At 38.3% G+C, this 19465-nt stretch overlaps 1 protein-coding gene across 9 annotated transcripts in view; it reads right to left on the reverse strand.

Moving 5' to 3' along the window:
• Window positions 1-19465, reverse strand: part of LOC140194079 (intersectin-2-like) — a 229096-nt gene that overhangs the window by 54580 nt on the left and 155051 nt on the right. For all 9 annotated transcript variants that reach the window (XM_072251489.1, XM_072251493.1, XM_072251490.1 and 6 more), the window contains 7 exons: window positions 16140-16345; window positions 15382-15443; window positions 12882-13048; window positions 12218-12263; window positions 11802-11923; window positions 5621-5717; window positions 4395-4586 (listed from right to left, as the gene is read on the reverse strand). In XM_072251489.1, the coding sequence (XP_072107590.1) occupies window positions 4395-4586; window positions 5621-5717; window positions 11802-11923; window positions 12218-12263; window positions 12882-13048; window positions 15382-15443; window positions 16140-16345 (892 nt within the window). The remainder of the gene's footprint in view (window positions 1-4394; window positions 4587-5620; window positions 5718-11801; window positions 11924-12217; window positions 12264-12881; window positions 13049-15381; window positions 15444-16139; window positions 16346-19465) is intronic.

Consider the following 19465-nt stretch of genomic DNA (forward strand, 5'->3'; position numbering starts at 1 on the left):
CAAAGAGATCTACTCTTCACTTCCAATTCTTATCAGTAAACCAGAGATCAGTTATAAGAGCAGGGGTTTGTTAGATATTCAGATCACACACTTACCAACCTCAATACCCACGGGAAAGAATTAAGCATTTTCAATTCCATTTCAAATGCAATTTACAGTAATTTTGTCTTCAATTACAGGGCAGTGCAGCTTTAAGAATTTTTTTGCAGTCTAATAAGAATGGTACATAAGCTACTTGTTCAATTGCATCTGATTCACTGATAAGCTCAAAATATCTGAATAAAAATATATACATAATACAAAAACAGATGTCATTTACATTTACAAAAACAAGGTACCATGGATGTTGGAAACTGAAATAAAACAGAAATTGCTGGAAATACTCAGTAGATCATGTGGCATCTGTACAAAGAAAAGCAACAAACCTTTCAAGCAAATGATTATTCAACAGTTGATTGAAACTGATGAGAGATCTTTGATCGGGCATATTTGTTCCTCTCTCCTCAGATTATGCCTGACCTACTGAGTACTTTCAACAGCTTCTATTTTTATATCAAATTAATTATATTTCTATAATTTGTCAGTTTTCAAAACCCAGTATCTCCTCCTTGTGGTGAAAAATAAGTACAATCTTCTGCAGATATGATCTCTGAGGTTTCCGAGGCTCTTATGTACATTAACACTAAAAACTCTCAAAACGTACATGAACAGCTTTGGATAACTCTATGATACACTAGCTGAATGAAAGTGCAAAAATATTTGTGTGCATGTTCCAGCTGCCCAATTCTTTGTAGATTTAAAAAAGCAAGCAAGCTATAATCCATTAAAGCTAATATTTTTCTTCATGTAACTGAGAATAGAACACCTTTTGAATACAATTATTTTTAAATCAGTCTTAACAAAGACCATTCCCCAAAATATAGATTTTGAAAGAGTCTCTCCCATCTTGTTACATAGCAACAGATTCACTCATTACCCATGAACTTTTTAACTCTTCAACCCGGCAAGGATTTTTTTTATATAAAGTTATCAGGACAACATTTCATGAATGTACAAATACTCAAAAATAAAGAATGATGGAATATCAGTTTGTTACTGAGAGCTTAAAATCAAATGTGTTATCTGGGCCTTCACTAAATGGAGGCCTGGCACATTTCCACAAAATAAAGTGAGGAAAAATAAACAAGGACCAACAACTAAAACCTTAGCTTTCCTGGAATACCAAGGTTGATATAACTTATAATGTATCTTCCTACCACCTCCCTTGGATAGCAGCAGCAGGACTATCCCAAATTCTGACTCAGTCTTGCACAGCTGACGGAGCAGAAGTAGAGGGCATCGCCATTTAAAATATGAAATGGTTACAGCTGAAAGAGCAGAGGGGCCTTGGAAAGAACAGCCATAAAAACTCTCTCATTAATGATGATCAAACTAAAGGCAAATTCTTAAACATGGAATTATTAATCAGAGATGTCGATGCTGCAGTTAAATATATGAAATGATCAAATTGACACAAAAGAGCACTTAGAATAACATATATTGTGGTTGTCTCCAGTCACTGAATCTGACAATGGTATTCTAAAATACCCTTAATCGATTGAAGAGTCAAAAAGGATTTATCTGGACAGGGCATAAACAAACAATTACGTTCAAGTGGTTACTTTTAAATACTATTAATAGTGGGTCTTTTTGTGACAAGATTTCACCTAGAAGGGCCCATCTTACATCATACAATATTTCATAATTGCACAAGATCTAAGCTGTCTGAATGATGGGACAAGAAAGTACAGGAACACTGAAGGCAACAGGACAGAAAGCCACAGAAAGACCCACTATCCTTCCTAGGAACTGTCTTGTGAGAAACATATAAATAGGGCTTTCTCATTCAGGGGGAGGGAGATAACTTCTGGAAATTTAGGAAAGCAATTTTCTTAAAAGAAGTCTTTTACTAGTAAATGTGATCAGGAGCAACAAATGTTAAGACCAAAACAGTGTTTTCCATCTTTCTACAGCAGTGCAGAAGATGAATAAATCACAAGGTCTCAAAGCTGCAGATCCTGATTACAAATGCACATAAAGATTACAGTAGCATAGAAAGGCCATTTGATCATCTGTTTACCAAAATAATTAATGAGTTAAAATCATGGGAGGTTTATCTAGGTAACCAAATAATTGAAAGCCCCATAAGCTAAATGAGATAGATACTCTTTGTTTTCATTATTATTTAATAATAAGTAGGATTAATCATGCCGCATTCATTGGATCAAGGCTGTACTTGTATGGCCAACGTCCACCCTGCAGGGAAACTGGGGATAGTGGGTCTCTGTGAGGGCTTTCATACTCTGAGAAGAAGGCAACATTACGGTCCTAAAAAAAAAATGAGGAAACAAAAATAAGAAAACAGAACATGTTTACAGATGAAAAGGTAAAGATACAGAATGAAAGACACAGTAACCATAAACAATAAATGAAATTTTAAGGGTGTGTACAGTTTTGTGTCAGAAAGCAGAAGAGCCAAGAGCAAAATTTTAACAATTAAGGAATGATGACCATGTCAATATCTTAAAATGTTCTACATTCAGATAACTAAATTGTAAAAGTAATCTTCTAAGGAAGACAAGTATAATACAATATAATTCAATTATAAAGTGATTTAACGTCTGGTGTTCCAAGCAATTCTTATTGGTAATGTCCATTACTGACACAAGGAATAATGCAGTGGAACTCAAAACCAAACAAGCTTTATCATGTTCTTATTAGAAGAGCAAGATATTGCTGCAATCAGATGCACAATACGTTTACCAGAGCAAAAGCATTTTAAGGAAACTTATCCACTGCATGGTTTGAATTAAGTCATTAAATTGTTATTTTCTTCTGATCTGAAGGCTATGATTTGTGTTTAGAATATTGATGCTGAGAGTTAGATGCCAGCTGATTCTTCACGCAATGATCCATACTTGAAGGATGAGAACTCATAGTGAAAGTTCACTGGCTAGTTAAAAGTTGCAAGGAGGACCGCAACACAAACAATTCTGATTCTGCCCTCAAACAAACTCGATATATTTGCATTCTCTGGGAGCAGCCACAACTCCGAATATGCTTTGCCCTTTAGGTACATTTTAACCAGTTATAGTGCCACTACCATCACCCCCAAAGGATATCACTTATCAGAATGTACATTAGAAATTATATCTGGGAAACTCCTGGTCTGTGTGACAATGTTACTGCAGTAGTTGGTGCATTACACAACCAAGCATTGGAGGAGAACTATAAATTAATTGTATTGTGTTTTTTTTAAATGGATACTGACTCTCGAGGGGTCTAGTAGGAAGTCATGCAATATCCAACTGTAGGAGTTAATGTGCAGCCATCAGCAACAGGAATTCCTGCTGAACTTCCCTTCCACAGCTCAAAGTGCTCAATTGCTACCCAGTGAAGATTCCTCAATACATGCTATAAACTCAAAGCAAGAATTCCCTAGTTAATTTGTTAGAGATCACCACATGATGGTACTAGGTTGGCAGACTGGTTTAAAATGATCTAGTTTCATGCAGATCTCCCACAAATTTAAAGCTAGTTAACCAATATTATTACAGTTATCTTAACTGACTGCACATTAAAGACAAAATTACAGATTAACATTATTTCACCATTTTGTGATGAGCTGAGTTGGAACGGTTACATCTAGTGATGTCAGTCTACAATTACATCTAATTAATTTGCCTCATGACTTGAATTTGCCCTTTCTTTAATGCACTTTCTATATGGCAATGGGCCAGCATTTTGGCCTCATGATTACACTTCTTTTAATATCTGATTACCTTTCTTTTACACAGATTTTGTTGAAAGGATGCCAATGTAAATGTTTAACATTTCAGCACAAAAAAGGCTAACTACATTTTACTGCTGACCAAAAGATTTGTCCAATGACTAAGTGATTAGCACTCATAGCATATTACAGTCATTTGTATCAGTAGTCAATGATGGCATTTTGTATTTCGACCTTAGAATTGATGAAGGACCTGCTATGTATTTTCAATATTTTTGCTTTTTAAAAATTTCCTGCATTTCCAGAATTGTTTATTGTCAAGACAGGTTAACCAATGAAAGAGCTACAGAATGAGACTGAATCTTAGAGTAGTAAATGCATGGTTGCAAGCTTCACCATCTTCCAATACCAAGCACTAATTTACAGAAAAGGCCAATACTTTCTTTGGAGTTAAATTTGTGCCGGCAAAATGGCCTACATTTCATTTTACATTGCTAAGTTGGCTTTTTGCTCTTTAACTATGCCACTGAGGATTCACACTTGCTAAACAAAATAGTTCAAATGCACTCGGTGCTTGTTACAACTTTAAGATAGTATTTGAATAGCTTTTTTTTCCATTACTTACACTGCTGACTTGGATCAGACTCTACGGTTGTCTTGACGTAATTGGAAGGGAATAAGCCATTCATTCCATTTAATTCTCCCTGCCACCAGTCTGGATCATCTTTGTTTATCACATTAATAAGCTGACCTTTGGAAAAACTAAGTTCATCTTCATTCACAGCAGTATAGTCATAGATTGCTATGACCTGACAGACTATAAGAAAGAAAAGAACATTTAGAATTTAAAAATGCAAACACAAGGAATCTGCAGATGCTGGAAATTCAAGCAACACACACAAAATGCTGGTGGAACGCAGCATTTTGTGTACGTTACTTAGAATTTAAGTCAGAGTGCTGGAGAGAATCAGAGCCCATGTTTATATTAATATGTGTAATTACTCCAATGGAGGGAGAAATGAAATGTGACAGAAGTTTGAAATTAAAAAATTGCAAAAGAACAATCTGAGTGTAGAGGTTACAGGATAATCATTTATATTGAACATGATCTTAAAGTGCACTGTAAAAATTGAATTAGATTTCTAAACATTATCAATTATTCACTCAACATCTTTTACTCTTCATCAGAACACACAATTAACGATGTCAACCATTTTCTCCCTCATATAGTCACAAGGATTGACGCATCCAAAGAATTGGCCAAAAATACATGCCTTCTCAAGGCAAGCAAGGATGGATAAGGCAAAGCTTACATTACTGCACTAGTCATCAGGGAAATTTAGATTCAGATCACCTTGGTGATTAAAACCAGAACAGACGCATAAAGGGCATTGAGAGTACTTATGGCTTGGATTGTGTATGACAGCACTGGATGCAGATTCCAAAAGTTTTAGAAGGGAATTGGATGAATACATGAAGGAATGAATCTGCAAGGTTCTGGGAGAAAAAAGTAGTATGTAGGACAACCAGCCCACTTTTAACCAGTGAACATCAGAATGACTGGAATGGCTTCCTATCCTGTACCAAATTTCAATTCTAACTATTGACTCACTTCAAAGTCATTCAGGGACAACAGTGGCCAACTGGAAGGCCATAAAAATCCAAATATTAAGTACTTTCTCTAAGTGATAGAGATAATAGGTCTGTGAATATGTAAAGGCTTTTAAAAGATCTGATGCTGATGGCCATCCTTCCCAAAATGTAGTTCTGCTTTTCAAATGATTTCTCTTTGTACCAATCTAAGAAAAATTAAATCGCAAACCAAGCAACTAGAAAAATTATTCTGCTTACCTGGAGGTGGACCTGGTGTGGATTTTCCACTACTTTGCCCGAGTAATTTAACATGGCTTGCAGGAAACCATCCCTTTTGCCGCTTTTTACCTCTGGCCTGTAAGAGCAACAAGATGTTCAAAATAACAAAGCAAATCATAAAATGTGTTACTGACTACAGCATCTTATCAATGGAATATCCACTAATTATATTTTTTGACTGGGCTCAAGCTAAAATTGATGGGCACAAGGTATACTGACCTTGTACCATCCTACAACCCATTTGGTTATTCAAACACCAAAGATTCCACAAATGCTGAAAATCTTGAGCAACACAAATAAAATACTGGAAGAACTCAGCAAGACAGGCAGCATCTATGGAGGGGATTAAACATACTGTGTTTTGTGCCGAGACCCTTCATCAGGAGCTGCAATATACGGCAGCAATAAAATTCAATCAGCCACCATACCATGCTACCTTTTAGCATGCTATTAAAATCTTGTGCAGTCACTCAAACTTGGCAATACAAATCTAGGTGTTTTTTTTTACAAATAATGCACATCTTGCATAGCTAAAAACAGACAAGGTAAAGCAAAATCAGAAGTGATTTAATCCTCTAAACTTGCTATACATTAACATTCAGAGAAAAATACTCTATAGTTGTGTCAATAAATTACTACTTAAATACTTCACAATATCTTACCACTCTTTTGGATTCAGATTATCTTATTTATCACAAGTACAGGGATATGTGTCATTTTCATTAACAGCCAACACAAGCAGAAACAGAAAGAAAGTTCTGTGGATGAGAACGAAATTCCAGGATGGTTGCTTCCTGGGTGCTAGGGGCAGGGACATCTCGATCAAGTCCACTGTGTACTTAGCTGGGAGGGTAAGCAGCCAGAGATCGTGGACCACGTAGGTGCCAATGACATGGGTAGGAGGGGTGACAAGGTCCTGCAAAGTGAGTTCAGGGAGTTAGGTGCTAAGTTAAAGGACAGGATCTCCAGGGTTGTGATCCTAGGATTACTACCTTTGTAGGTGCTAGTAAGGCTGGAAATAGGAAGCTCATACAGTTTAACACGTGGTTAAGGAGTTGGTGCAGGAGGGAGGGTTTCAGATTTATGGATTATTAGGCTGTCTTCCAGGGAAGATAGAACCTGTACAGAAGGAATGGTTTGCATCTGAACTGGTACCAGCAGGAGTTATAAAGAAGGCAAGACAGCGGCCATACTTTATTAGGAGTTTGAAGAGAGTTGGCATGTCAACAAATACACTCAAAAACTTCTATAGTTGTATTGTGGAGAGCATTCTGACAGGCTGCATCACTGTCTGGTACGGAGGGGCTACTGCACAGGACCGAAAGAAGCTGCAGAAGGTTGTAAATCTAGTCAACTCCATCGTGGGTACTAGCTTACAAAGTACCCAGGACATCTTCAGGAAGTGGCGTCTCAGAAAGGCAGCGTCCATTATTTAGGACTTCCAGCACCCAGGGCATGCCCTTTTCTCACTGTTACCATCAGGTAGGAGGTACAGAAGCCTGAAAGCACACACTCAGCGATTCAGGAACAGCTTCTTCCCCTCTGCCGTCCGATTCCGAAATGGACATTGAATCTTTGAACACGACCTCACTTTTTAAAAAAAAATACAGTATTTCTGTTTTTGCACTTAAAAAAAAACTATTCAATATATGAAATTGATTTACTTGTTTATTTATTACTTTTTTTAAATTTTATTTTTTCTCTGCTAGATTATGTATTGCATTGAAATGCTGCTGCTAAATTAACAAATTTCACGTCACGTGCTGGTGGTAATAAACCTGATTCTGATTCTAATGTTCTGAAATGTGTATATTTCAATGCAATTCTTATAATTTCAGTTATAAGAAAGTCATATGAACACAGGGTACAGATCAGCACGTGGAGCTATGACATTGTAGCCATTTGTGAGACTTGGTTGCAGGAGAGGCAGGACTGACAGCTCAGTTCTGGGATTACATTGTTTTAGGCATGACAGAGTGGGAGGGATTAAAGTGGGGGGTGGCATTACTAGTCAGGGAAAATGTCAGGGCAGTGCTCAGTAACGACAGTCTGGAGAGCTCCTCTTTATGGATAGAAATGAGGAATAAGAAAGTATAACCACCTTAATGGGATTATATTATATGAACTCAACAGTTTGCAGGATTTAGAGAAGCAAATTTATAGTGAGATCTCGGATTGTTACAAGAAACATAAGGTTGTTACAATAGTTGATTTTAACTTTCCATATATTGACTGGGATTCCCATACTGTAAAAGGGCTGGATGAGAGAGTTTGTCAAATGTGTTCAGAAAAGTTTCCTTAATCAGTACATAGAAGTCTCAACTATAGAGAGTGTGACACTAGATCTCCTTCTAAGAATGAGACAGGGCAGGTCACAGAAGTTTCTACGGGGGAACACTTTGCATCTAGTGATCATAATGCCATTAGTTTCAAGGAAATTCTGGAAAAGCATAGGTCTGGTCCTCAGGTTAAGATTCTAATTGGAGAAAGGCAAATTTTGATGTCATCAGAAAGGATCTGACAAGTATGACAGGCATAGGCTGTTTTCTGGCAAAGGTGTATTTGGTAACTGGGAGGCTTTCAAAAGTGAAATTTTGAAAGTACAGAGTTTGTACGTTCCTGTCAGAATAAACAGCAAGGATAACAGGCTTATGAAACCTTAGTTTTCAAGATATATTGAGGCCCTGGTTAAGAAAATGGAGACACATAGCAGATATCGACAGGCAGGAACAAGTGAGATACTTGTAGAGTATCAGAAATGCAAGAGAACATTTAAGGAAATCAGGAGGACGAAAAGGCATGAGGTTGCTGTAGCTGAGAAGGTGAAGGAGAGTCCCAAGGGCTTCTGCAGACATATTAAGTGCAAAGGATTGCAAGGGACAAAACTGGTCCTCTGGTAATCTGTGCGTGGAGCTGAAAGGGATGGGGGAAGGCCTTAAGTGGATTTATTACATCTATATTTACACGGAAGATGGATACAGAGTATACAAATGTGAGGCAATGGGGAGTGAGGTCACAGACTCTATGCAGATTACAGAGGAGGAGGTGCTTGCTATCCTGAGGCAAATTAGGGTGGATAGATCCCCAGGCCCTGACAAGGTGTTCCCTTGGACCCAGTGGGGGGCAATACAGCAATTGTTGGGGCCCTAGCAGAAATATTTAAAGCATCCTTGGCCGTGGGTGAGGTGCCAGAGGATAGGAGGATAGCCAATGTTGTTCCGTTCTTTTAAAAAGGCTCTAAGAATAAGCCTGACATCAGTAGTGGAAAAGTTACTGAGGGGTATTCTAAGGGACTGGTTATATAAGTATTTGGATAGACATGGACTGATCAAGAATAGTCAGCATGGCTTCGTGCATGGTAAGTCATATCTAACCAATCTTGCAGAGTTTTCCGAGGAAGTTATCAGGCAAGTGGATGAAGGCAAGGAAATGGATATTGTCTACATGGACTTTAGCAAGGCCTTTGATAGGATCCTGTATGGGTGGTTGATCAAGATGAGGTAGTAAATTGGATTAGACATTAGCTTCAGGGGAGAAACCAAAAAGTGGTAGTAGATGGTTGCCTCTCTCACTGGAGGCCTGTGACTAGTGGAGTACCACAGAGATTGGTTGTGAGGAGATTTGATAGGGGTATACAAAATTATGAGGGATATAGATAGGGTAAATACAAGCAGGTTATTTTCCACTGAGGTTGGGTGAGACTACAACTAAAGGTCATGGGTTAAGGGTAAAAGGTGAAAGGTGAAATGAGGGGGGATCTTCTTCACTCAGGATGGCGAGGAGAGCGTGGAACGAGCTGCCAGAATAAGTGGTAGATGTGGGCTTGAATTCAACATGTAACAGAAATTTAGGTAGGTCCATGGATGATAGGGGTATGGAAGGCTATGGTCCGGGTACTGGTCAATGGGATTAGGTAGATTAATGGTTCGGCACAGTCTAGATGAGCCAAAGGATCTGTTTCTGTGCTATAGTGTTTATGAATTCTAAACCCACCACATCTCATCAGCCAGTACTTTTTTCATTTTTCTCATGCCCTTTCTCCCCTCTCCAGGCTACGCTCATTTTAAGGTCTACACCCATCTGCCCCTCCAGCTGCCACTATTAACATTTAAATTTGAAAGGCCTATTTCCACGCTTGTGAGTAAAGGAAAGCCAGTGACAGCTCTACTCTCCCCAGCTTCTTAATTACCTCCTACACCATAACACTCTGTCTGTGAAGAAGGAGAGTGTCAAAGGAAAAAAACATGCACACGTTTGAAGAACTTCAGCTACTTTACAACCCTTGTTCAAAAACTCTGCTCAAGTTTGAGGTGATAGACTGAGGTGATAGAGTTCCAAATCGATGGAGCAGGCAATCTGCTGAAGCTTCATTTCAGCTGAAATTCCCTTTCATGAGATATTGGAGCAGAATTAGGCCATTTGGCCCATCAGGTCTGCTTCACCATTTCATCCATTTTCCCACTCAGACACCAATCCTCTGTCTTCCTTCCAAGCTGCAGAGCTGGCTACACATTAATGCTCATGGAAAATTATCGGTAGCTCTGGAAATATGTGATTAATATCTAATAGTGTCGTGATATCTTGCTGTGTTCTAACAAGTAAGTGCCAGTTATATGCATTTGTAAAAGATGAATTTTACAGTTTTTCTTCCCCACATCAACAACAAAGTTCAATATTGATTTAAACTTAGAAACTCATTTAGCACAGATTTCTTTCCGATTTTTATCCTGCAAGATGCATCCTTGCCCTTGACTATGATAACAGTGCTTGATGTGAATTGCACTCAGTGGCCACTTTATTAGGTACACCTGCTTGCTAATACAAATATCTAAACAGCCAATCATGTGACTGCAACTCAATACATAAAAGCATGCAAACATGGTCGAGAGGTTCAATGCATAAAAACATGCAGATCAAATGTCAAAATAGGGAAGAAATATGATCCAAGTGATTTTGACTGTAAAAAGATTGTTGGTGCCAGACGAGGTGGTTTGAGTATCTCAGAAACAGCTTATCTCCTGGGATTTTCACGCAAAACAATCTCCAGAGTTTACAGAAAATGGTGCATAAGAAACAAAACAAAAAATCCAGTCAGTGGCAGTTCTAAGTGAAAATGCCTTGTTAATGAGACAGTTCAGAGTAGAAAGGCCAGATGGGTTCGAACTGACAGGAAAGTGACAGCAACTCAAATGACCGTGCGTTACAACAGTGGTGTGCAGAAAAGGATCCCTGAACGAACAGCATGTCGAACCGTCAAGTGGATGGGCTACAGCAGCAGAAGACAACACTGGGTTCCCTTTTGTACCTAATAAAGTGGCTATCAAATGTACGTGTACTTTGATTATGGCTCAGAGATAATATAAATGCCACATACAAAATAGAAATATCACAATGGTTGCAAACTAGGACTATTGGCCCAGAAGTAAATCTTGACAAACACTGATAAGATGGTTAAGTGATGAAAAAGATAAAAGAAATGAAAATAGCACACTATCATGTTCTGTAAATGTATCCTGAAGGTGCACTATTAAAAATTCTAAATACAATTTTATCAGTGAGAGCCAATAACTACTCTTCAATTACCACTTAACAACCACATTTGTATTCTATTTCTTATTTATAAAAGTCAATTTCATTTGTGATGTCACCATAAATATTATTTCATTCATGCCAGTTCTCACAGCCTAGGGGCTAAGTTCCTTCCTCTCTTTAGAAAAAAGATACACACTACATTCAGTTACCACAGAGCTCGAAATTTACAAAAGTCATTTTGAATCATACATTAAACTATATATTGTTAGAAAGTTTAAAAACACTTTTAAATAAAGCAAGTGCACAAGAAAGAAGAGAAAAAATAATTCAATATTAAAATATCTAAGATCAATGAAGTGACTGAGACAGACAGCAGAACATGGGAATAAACTTACAGATTCAAACAAAAAAATAACTAATGCCTCTAAAAAGGAATTTCTCTTATCGGATTCTGTTCCCCTAGAGGCATTTCCCCTTCAAATATTTGTAAAGAAAGAAAATTTTATTAATTGTTAACAAGAAAACTGCCATGTTTGCTTTCCACTGTGATTCAAATGGAAACTGACATTAGTCTTGTGCTTATAAATATTGATGATTTTAAATGTAATCATAGTATCAAGCTGCTTACCTGCAATTCACCCTGCCACCATCCAGATGCATTTTTCTTCAAAATAAGTATCAACTGGCCAGGGATGAGACTTAGCTGCTCAGTACCTGTTGCAGTGTATGCTGAGGTTACTTGAGCTATCTCTGTAAGGAAATTTTAAAGCACTTGTAATGCATGTGTCCAATCAATTTGCCTACACTAAAAATCAGTTCTTATCGTTGTGTGCAGCACGCTTTCACAGCAGTAAACATTTCTGACTGTGTGGGAGCAAACAAATCAGTTGTACAATTGCAGCTATCATTAAGATTATGATTTTGGCAGATAATGTCTTCTAACACATGAACTTCAATAATGGCATTTTTTATAGTGCTTATCGATATTCTTCATACTTGTAAATAGCAGGAAATCTTTGCAGAATCAATGCAGAAGAGACGCACCTGGTTTCTTGTTTAATGTCCCTGATTTTCCTGAACTACTTGATCCCTGTCCAAAGAAAAAGGCAAATAGGATTACAAAGAATTTTCTTTCCACATTTTTGTCTTTCTCTTTTCTCTCCCATATTTGCTGCCGAGGCCGATTCATTCAGCTGTAGAAGGTGAACACACTTCTCCACACCAAGGCTTTTGGCAGGCAGAATGACTGCTTGTCCACATCACTGCTGAACTCTATCTGTAATTCTCAGCAATCTCAGAAATTGGATTTTTTTTTAAAGCAGTTCAGACTTTATCTGGCAAGTTTTAATGGAACATCTATTATTTGTCAGTTGTTTCCAGTGAAATTTTCATAAATCAGTCCTCAAATGTAAGCTTTAATAACATTTGGTACTGGTTTTGGTTAATGAGCGTAAAGTAGAACACGGTTTGTTTATGATACTGAAGATTGTAGAGTATTCCATGGCTACCGTCTGAATGACAAATTAACAATGGTGATATTAGTTATGCAGGAATAGAACCTGAATTTCTTCCCTTTATATAAGCACAACTAATACACTTTGTTTTCCCAATCCAAACAAAAGGAAAGATTCTTCAACAAATATAATGTAATAAAGTAAAAAATATTGAATAATAAACATCATGAAGCACAAGAAAGTATTAAACTTACATCTGGATCCTTTGGTTTCACATAATTTGAAGGAAAGACACCTGTTCTATCATCAATAGCTCCTGTCCACCATTCTCCATCTTTCTTGGTGACCAGAATCACCTCACCCGCATTGAAGGTTAAATCTCCAGTTTCAGTGCTTTCATACGAATATAGTGCAATATACTCTATGAAAAAAAGCAGAAGTATTATTACTATGGATAGATCTCAGAAATTTCTTGCATCATTTGGGTCCATCAATCTTTTAACTTTGCAATTTGCTGTGGACCCTGGCCAACACAATTCTGACTGAAACAATTAAGGCCAGTATGGAAGCACAGCAATTAGTGTTGCTGACTCACAGTTCCAAGCTCATCTGTGAAGTGAGGTCTGTGTCTTCTGTAAATTACCCTTTTGTGCAGGGGGAAATGAAACTAACAAGAATACATGGGGTCAAAGATTACTGTGAGAAGGTAGGAGAATGGGGTTGAGAAGGATAATAAATCTCAATAGTTTGACACAGATTAGAAGGGTTGAAAGGCCTTTTTCAGTGCTGTACTTTTCCATGACTACATCAGCTATGATGGAATGGCAGAGCAGACCCGATGGGCTGAATGGCCTGATTCTGTTTCTATGTCTTATGGTCTTACACTGCTGAGAGCTAGTATGGACCTGATGGGCTGTATGTCCTTGTTTTAAGTAATGACAAACCAGTCAGCTCACAGCCTCCTCTTTGCATAAGATGTGAGTACTTAAAGATCAAACTGTTCCCATATTTCCACTTCAATTGCCAGGATTGGGACATAAGAAATAGAATCAGGAACATGATACTCAGCCCTTTATGCTTGCTCAACCATTCTAAGATCTTGGCTGATTTACGACCACAGCACCACTTTCCTGAACTGACTTAATGGCTCTAGATTCACCCTAATATGACACAAAAATTTTCTTCAGAAATGCACAAAATCTCATCTCACGGTACTGAACTAACTATATAACAATTACAGCACGGAAACAGGCCATCTCGGCCTTTCTAGTCCGTGCCAATTTAGGATCATTATCATACCTGCAGTATATTACCAATGACACGACATGGAGAAGAATATACAGTGGATTCTGGTTAATTAGGAACAGTACACTTAGCCAAAGTTTCATGGAAACAGTTAATTAAAGAGGCTCAAAACAAAAGACAAACTACTGTTTAACTGAGCTGCAAATTATGTATCTAAATGAAATACAAAACAAATTAGAACACTACCAATGTTACAATGGTATTATAAAACTGTGTATTAGTTCTTAATGGTTATCAACAGAGCAATTCAGCCAGTGTATGCTGCTGTGTATGGGGTGTCCAGGGAGGGACAGCACCTCTGGTGAAGTGGTTTGTGGTGCACGAAAGTGGCAGTTCACTCGGCTGGACAGTCAGCACTTAGCTGCGGCTCCAAGTAGCATGTGACAGCAGCCAGACCCTGCTGCACTCCTTCAACAGGTGGGCTAAACCAGGTGACAGTAGCCCATGAAATAGGGACATGCCTGCCCTAGCATATGAAGTGAACTTCAGCAGACTGGACAGATGAGATCAGGCGGTTCTGCAACGCTATGTGGAAAGAAAAGGACATGATAAGGTGGAGAAGAAGTCTTGGTTATCCACTGCAACCAAGGAAAACTCCAGTTTGTGACAACTATTCATGCCAATGGACCCAGAATTCTCAGGTTGAGAGAGTGGAACCACCTCAGTACAATGGTTTTTCCACTTTCAAATCTCTTCTGCATAGGTTTCACTGTCATCGCAGGATATGATGGATAACAAACAGACTGCCGTGTTCTTTTCATTGACTGTAAATGAACAAAATTAGCACAGACACCTAGTGTTGATAATGGACTGCCGTTGCACAATTCCTTTGATGATTGTATCTTCCAAATCTTCATTATCATTGTAACATTCAAGAGGATTGTTGAAAACTTCGAATTCTTGGTAGGTCCTAAATTGTTGAAGTTGTGAAATCATTTCACTTTCACTCCTGGCTGTTTCTGTCATTTCCAAGCCTGAATGCTTGAAACCACAGTGAGCAAAACAATTCTAAATTGACTTGCTGCTTATTTCTCACCAACTATCAGTGGCAAACATCACTGCTTTTTGAACACAAACACATGCAAATGACGTTATTTAAAAACTCTTTGCTCTAAGCACAGTGGAGTGTTTAACAGCCACACGTTCACACGACTGACGCAAGTTAGAAACTGTTTGGCAAGTCTCCTGTCTCTAAGCAGCATACTGTCCCAGATGAACAAATGGAACCCTGGCTATTTTCTCAATTACTTTTTGTTCTTTAAGAGTTGTCCCAAATTAACCAATTGCCCAATTAACTGGAATCCACTGTAGTTATATTTAGGAGTTAATTAAGGGGGAATCAGAAAAGAATCTGTTTCATTGGTGGTTAGGCTGGATTCACAATAATTCACAAGATATTCAGCTAATTTAACTATGAAGCATACTGAAGAGATTTTATAGGAATTTTACCTTCTACTGCCTGGGATATAGGGCTGGAGCTTTTAACCACTGATGCATAAACAGGACCAGATCTATTGACAAAAAAAAATTAGTCCAGTAATTAAAATCATTTGGAGTTAAGCATAAGATTAAACATATTTTGAACAACTAGCTTTGCTAGCAAATGGCAGAGGTAACATAACTAATTCCCTTGAATTGAATGACATGAGCTAATTCCCTTGACATTGCCTTGAGTTCAAGGACATTCAGTAAGTTGCTGCGCCATGTGGCCAAATGCACTTTGCATCTTGCTCTTCAACTTCGCATCTACACAAAGATGAGAAAATCTGCAGATGCTGGAAATCCAAGCAACACACACAAAATGCTGGAGGAACTCAGCAGGCCAGGCAGCATCTATGGAAAAGAGTAAGCAGTCGACGTTTTGGCCGAGACCTTTCATCCCGACACCACATATCTACTCAGTTGGTTCATCTTGCCTCAAGCAAAAAGTTTGGCTAAGTTTTTAGTTCATTATTTCTTCGTGTTTATACATATTAATAGTTTTTTAAAATTTTATTTGATGTGTTTTTGAATTATATTTAAATAATTTTTCATTTATTTTAAAATTATTTAAAACCAACTGTTTTTAAACATGATTATGAGTAACTTTTAAAACCAGTCCAACCGGCCTTTAACCAGGCGAACTGCCAGAAGCAATCAAGGTGGTACTGAAGTGTAGTAGTACCTTAGGATGCAAATACAAGTTACCGTTACAAGGATAAACTTACTCCACTGATAGCTGTGCTTGCTCACTGATCACCTTGACATATGACCTGGGAAACCAACCCTTTGCACCACGAACCTCTCCAAACCACCAGTTATCCTGCTTTTCCAGCACATCAATTACATCATCTTTTGAAAAATTCAAATGGTTCTCTTTCTTTGCCGTCCATGAACAGAGTGCCAGGGCCTTAAAAGTTTGAACACCTTCAACCTTCAAAAGAGAAAAAAAACTTGATTTTTTTCTGACAATAATTTTGGCAATGTATAATGAAAAAATATAAGCACAAGAACAATTTCTTAATTTACTTAAAGGGTATGAATAAGACGGGTATTATGAGCATTATATTTGCATTTCTAATTACTCTTAGATGGAGGCAATTTTGGAGGGCAATTAAAATTCGATTATTTTGCTGTGAATCTGGATTCATACATAGACCAGGCGCGTTGGTACAGTTCCTTCTCTGGAGGTCCCATTGATAACTAGTTCTTTTTATTCCAGTGTATTTATTTATTTAAATTTAATTCACTAGCTGCTGTAGAATCCAACCTCATGTTTCTGGATCAATATTTCATTACTCCAAATACTGGTCTGATAACATATTTCACTATTTACTGTGGCCATGACTGAATAACTTACAGAAATTGCAAAATCTATCTTTTGGAGATGATTGATCGAGGAGCCCAGAAGCCACAAACAAATTCAGCCTGGAGCAGAATACGAAGTATGTAGATGAGTTTAGTTCAAAAATATACATACCAAGGCAGACACACCTTAAAAACATTCATAACTTTCTTTGGGTGAGGGAAGATAATGGAACAACTGAGAAAAAAAAAATCACTCATCCTCCAGATACTGAGGTCTCAACAAGCTCAATGAAAAAGGGATGTACTTATTATGATATTCAGTAGTAGAGCAAAGAGATAGGTAGACGTTTTTGGGATAAAGATCAGGAGGACAGCAAGGTACTAGATTCTGTCACTCTTTCCTACTTTTGTGATCTCCTTCAGCTTTGTAAAAACTCTATTCCCCTTTAACTTGGTGCTCATTTGTACCACCCAATCCTTTCAATATATTTTTGGCAGCAAATTGTTACTATAAGAACCCTACCAGATGAACTCAATGCCTTCTATGCCTGCTTTGAAAGGGAGAAGAACTACAGATGTGAAGATCCCTGCTGCACCTGATGACCCTGTGATCTCTGTCTCAGAGGCCGATGTTAGGCTGTCTTTAAAGGGAGTGAACCCTCGCAAGGCAGAAGGTCCCGATGGTTTGCCTGGTAAGGCTCTGAAAACCTGTGCCGACCAACTAGCGAGAATATTCAAGGACATTTTCAAACTCTCACTGCTACAGGCAGAAGTTCTCACTTGCTTCAAAAGGACAACAATTATACCAGTGCCTAAGGAGAATAACGTGGGCTGCCTTAATGACTATTGTCCGGTAGCACTCACATTGACAGTGATGAAATGTTTTGAGAGGTTGGTCATGACTAGACTGAACTCCTGCCTCAGCAAGGACCTCGACCCACTGCAATTTGCCTATCGCCACAATAGGTCAACTGCAGACGCAACCTCAATGACTCTCCACCTGGCTTTAGACCACCTAGATAACACAAACACGTACGTCAGGATGCTAATAATCGACCATAACTCAGCATTCAATACTATTGTTCCCACAGTCCTGACTGAGAAGTTGCAGAACCTGGGCCTCTGTACCTCCCCCTGCAATTGGATCCTCGACTTCCTAACCGAAGGCCACAATCTGTGCGGATTGGTGATAACATATCCTCCTCACTGACGATCAACACTGGTGCACCTCAGGGGTGAGTGCTTAGCCCACTGCTCTGCTCTTTATATACACATGACTGTGTGGCTAGGCATAGCTCAAATACCATCTATAAATTTGCTGACGATACAACCATTGTTGGTAGAATCTCAGGTGGTGACGAGAGGGCGTAGAGGAGTGAGATATGCCAACTAGTGGAATGGTACCACAGCAACAACCTGGCACTCAACGTCAGTAAGTTGAAGGAGCTGATTGTAGACTTCAGGAATGGTAAGACAAAGGAACACATACGAATCCTCATAGAGGGAGCAGAAGTGGAGAGAGAGAGCAGCTTCAAGTTCCTGGGTGTCAAGATCTCCGAGAATCTAACCTGGTCCCAACATATTAATATAGTTATAAAGAAGGCAAGGCAGCAGCTATACTTCATTAGGAGTTTGAAGAGATTTGGCATGTCAACAAATATACTCAAGAACTTCTGTAGATGTACCGTGGAGAGCATTCTGACAGGCTGCATCACTGTCTGGTGTGGAAGGGCTACTGCACGGGACCGAAAGAAGCTGCAGAAGGTTGTAAATCTAGTCAGCTCCATCTTGGGCACTAGCCTACAAATTCCCAGGACATCTTCAGGGAGTGGTGTCTCAGAAAGGCAGCGTCCATTATTAACGACCTTCAGCACCCAGGGCATGCTCTTTTCTCACTGTTACCATCAGGTAGGAGATACAGAAGCCTGAAGGCACACACTCAGTGATTCAGGAACAGCTCCTTCCCCTCCGCCATCCAATTCCCAAATGGACATTGAAGCTTTGGATACTACTTCACTTTTTTAAAAAAATATACAGTATTTCTGTTTTTGCATTTTTTTAAAAAATCTATTCAATATATGTAATTGATTAACTTGTTGATTTATTATGTTTTATTTTTTTTCCTCTCTGCTAGATTATGTATTGCATTGAACAGCTGCTGCTAAGTTAACAAATTTCACGTCACATGCCGGTGATAATAAACCTGATTCTGATTCTACCCCCAGATCAGTTTTTAGGAATAGATTCTAACTTACTTCTTCTTTGCCAATTTTTGTTTGACCTTTCTATTAAGTGTCCTGGAAAATATAATTATACTAAAGATCCATGCAAAGTCTATTAAGGACATATTAATGTCTGTACTGTAGAGTGGAGTGCACCATTTTGTTGGGGCTAGAATGTGTTTTTTAAAAACAATGTTAGATCCAATTTCACTGCATTTGCAGGTGGACATTAGTACAAGTCATAAGAATTGATGACAGATGTAGGCAATCATCCCAATTACTAAATACTCCTTGTCAGGTGGATGTTTCTTACACTATTCCCAATTTCAGCTCTTAGGATTTAACATTGCAGGGTACAAAACATCGAGGGAATTGATCAATGAGGATTCTGTCTCCACCACCCTTTTAGGCAGTGAATTTAATATAATCTGCATTTAAAAAAATGTTATTTTACTGTTCCTCTATTATTTCCATCAATCTGCACAAATCTATACCCGTTATTGACATTTCAAAAGGGGAAAAGA

Source organism: Mobula birostris, chromosome 2 (assembly GCF_030028105.1).
Source record: "Mobula birostris isolate sMobBir1 chromosome 2, sMobBir1.hap1, whole genome shotgun sequence".
Lineage (NCBI taxonomy): Eukaryota > Metazoa > Chordata > Chondrichthyes > Myliobatiformes > Myliobatidae > Mobula > Mobula birostris.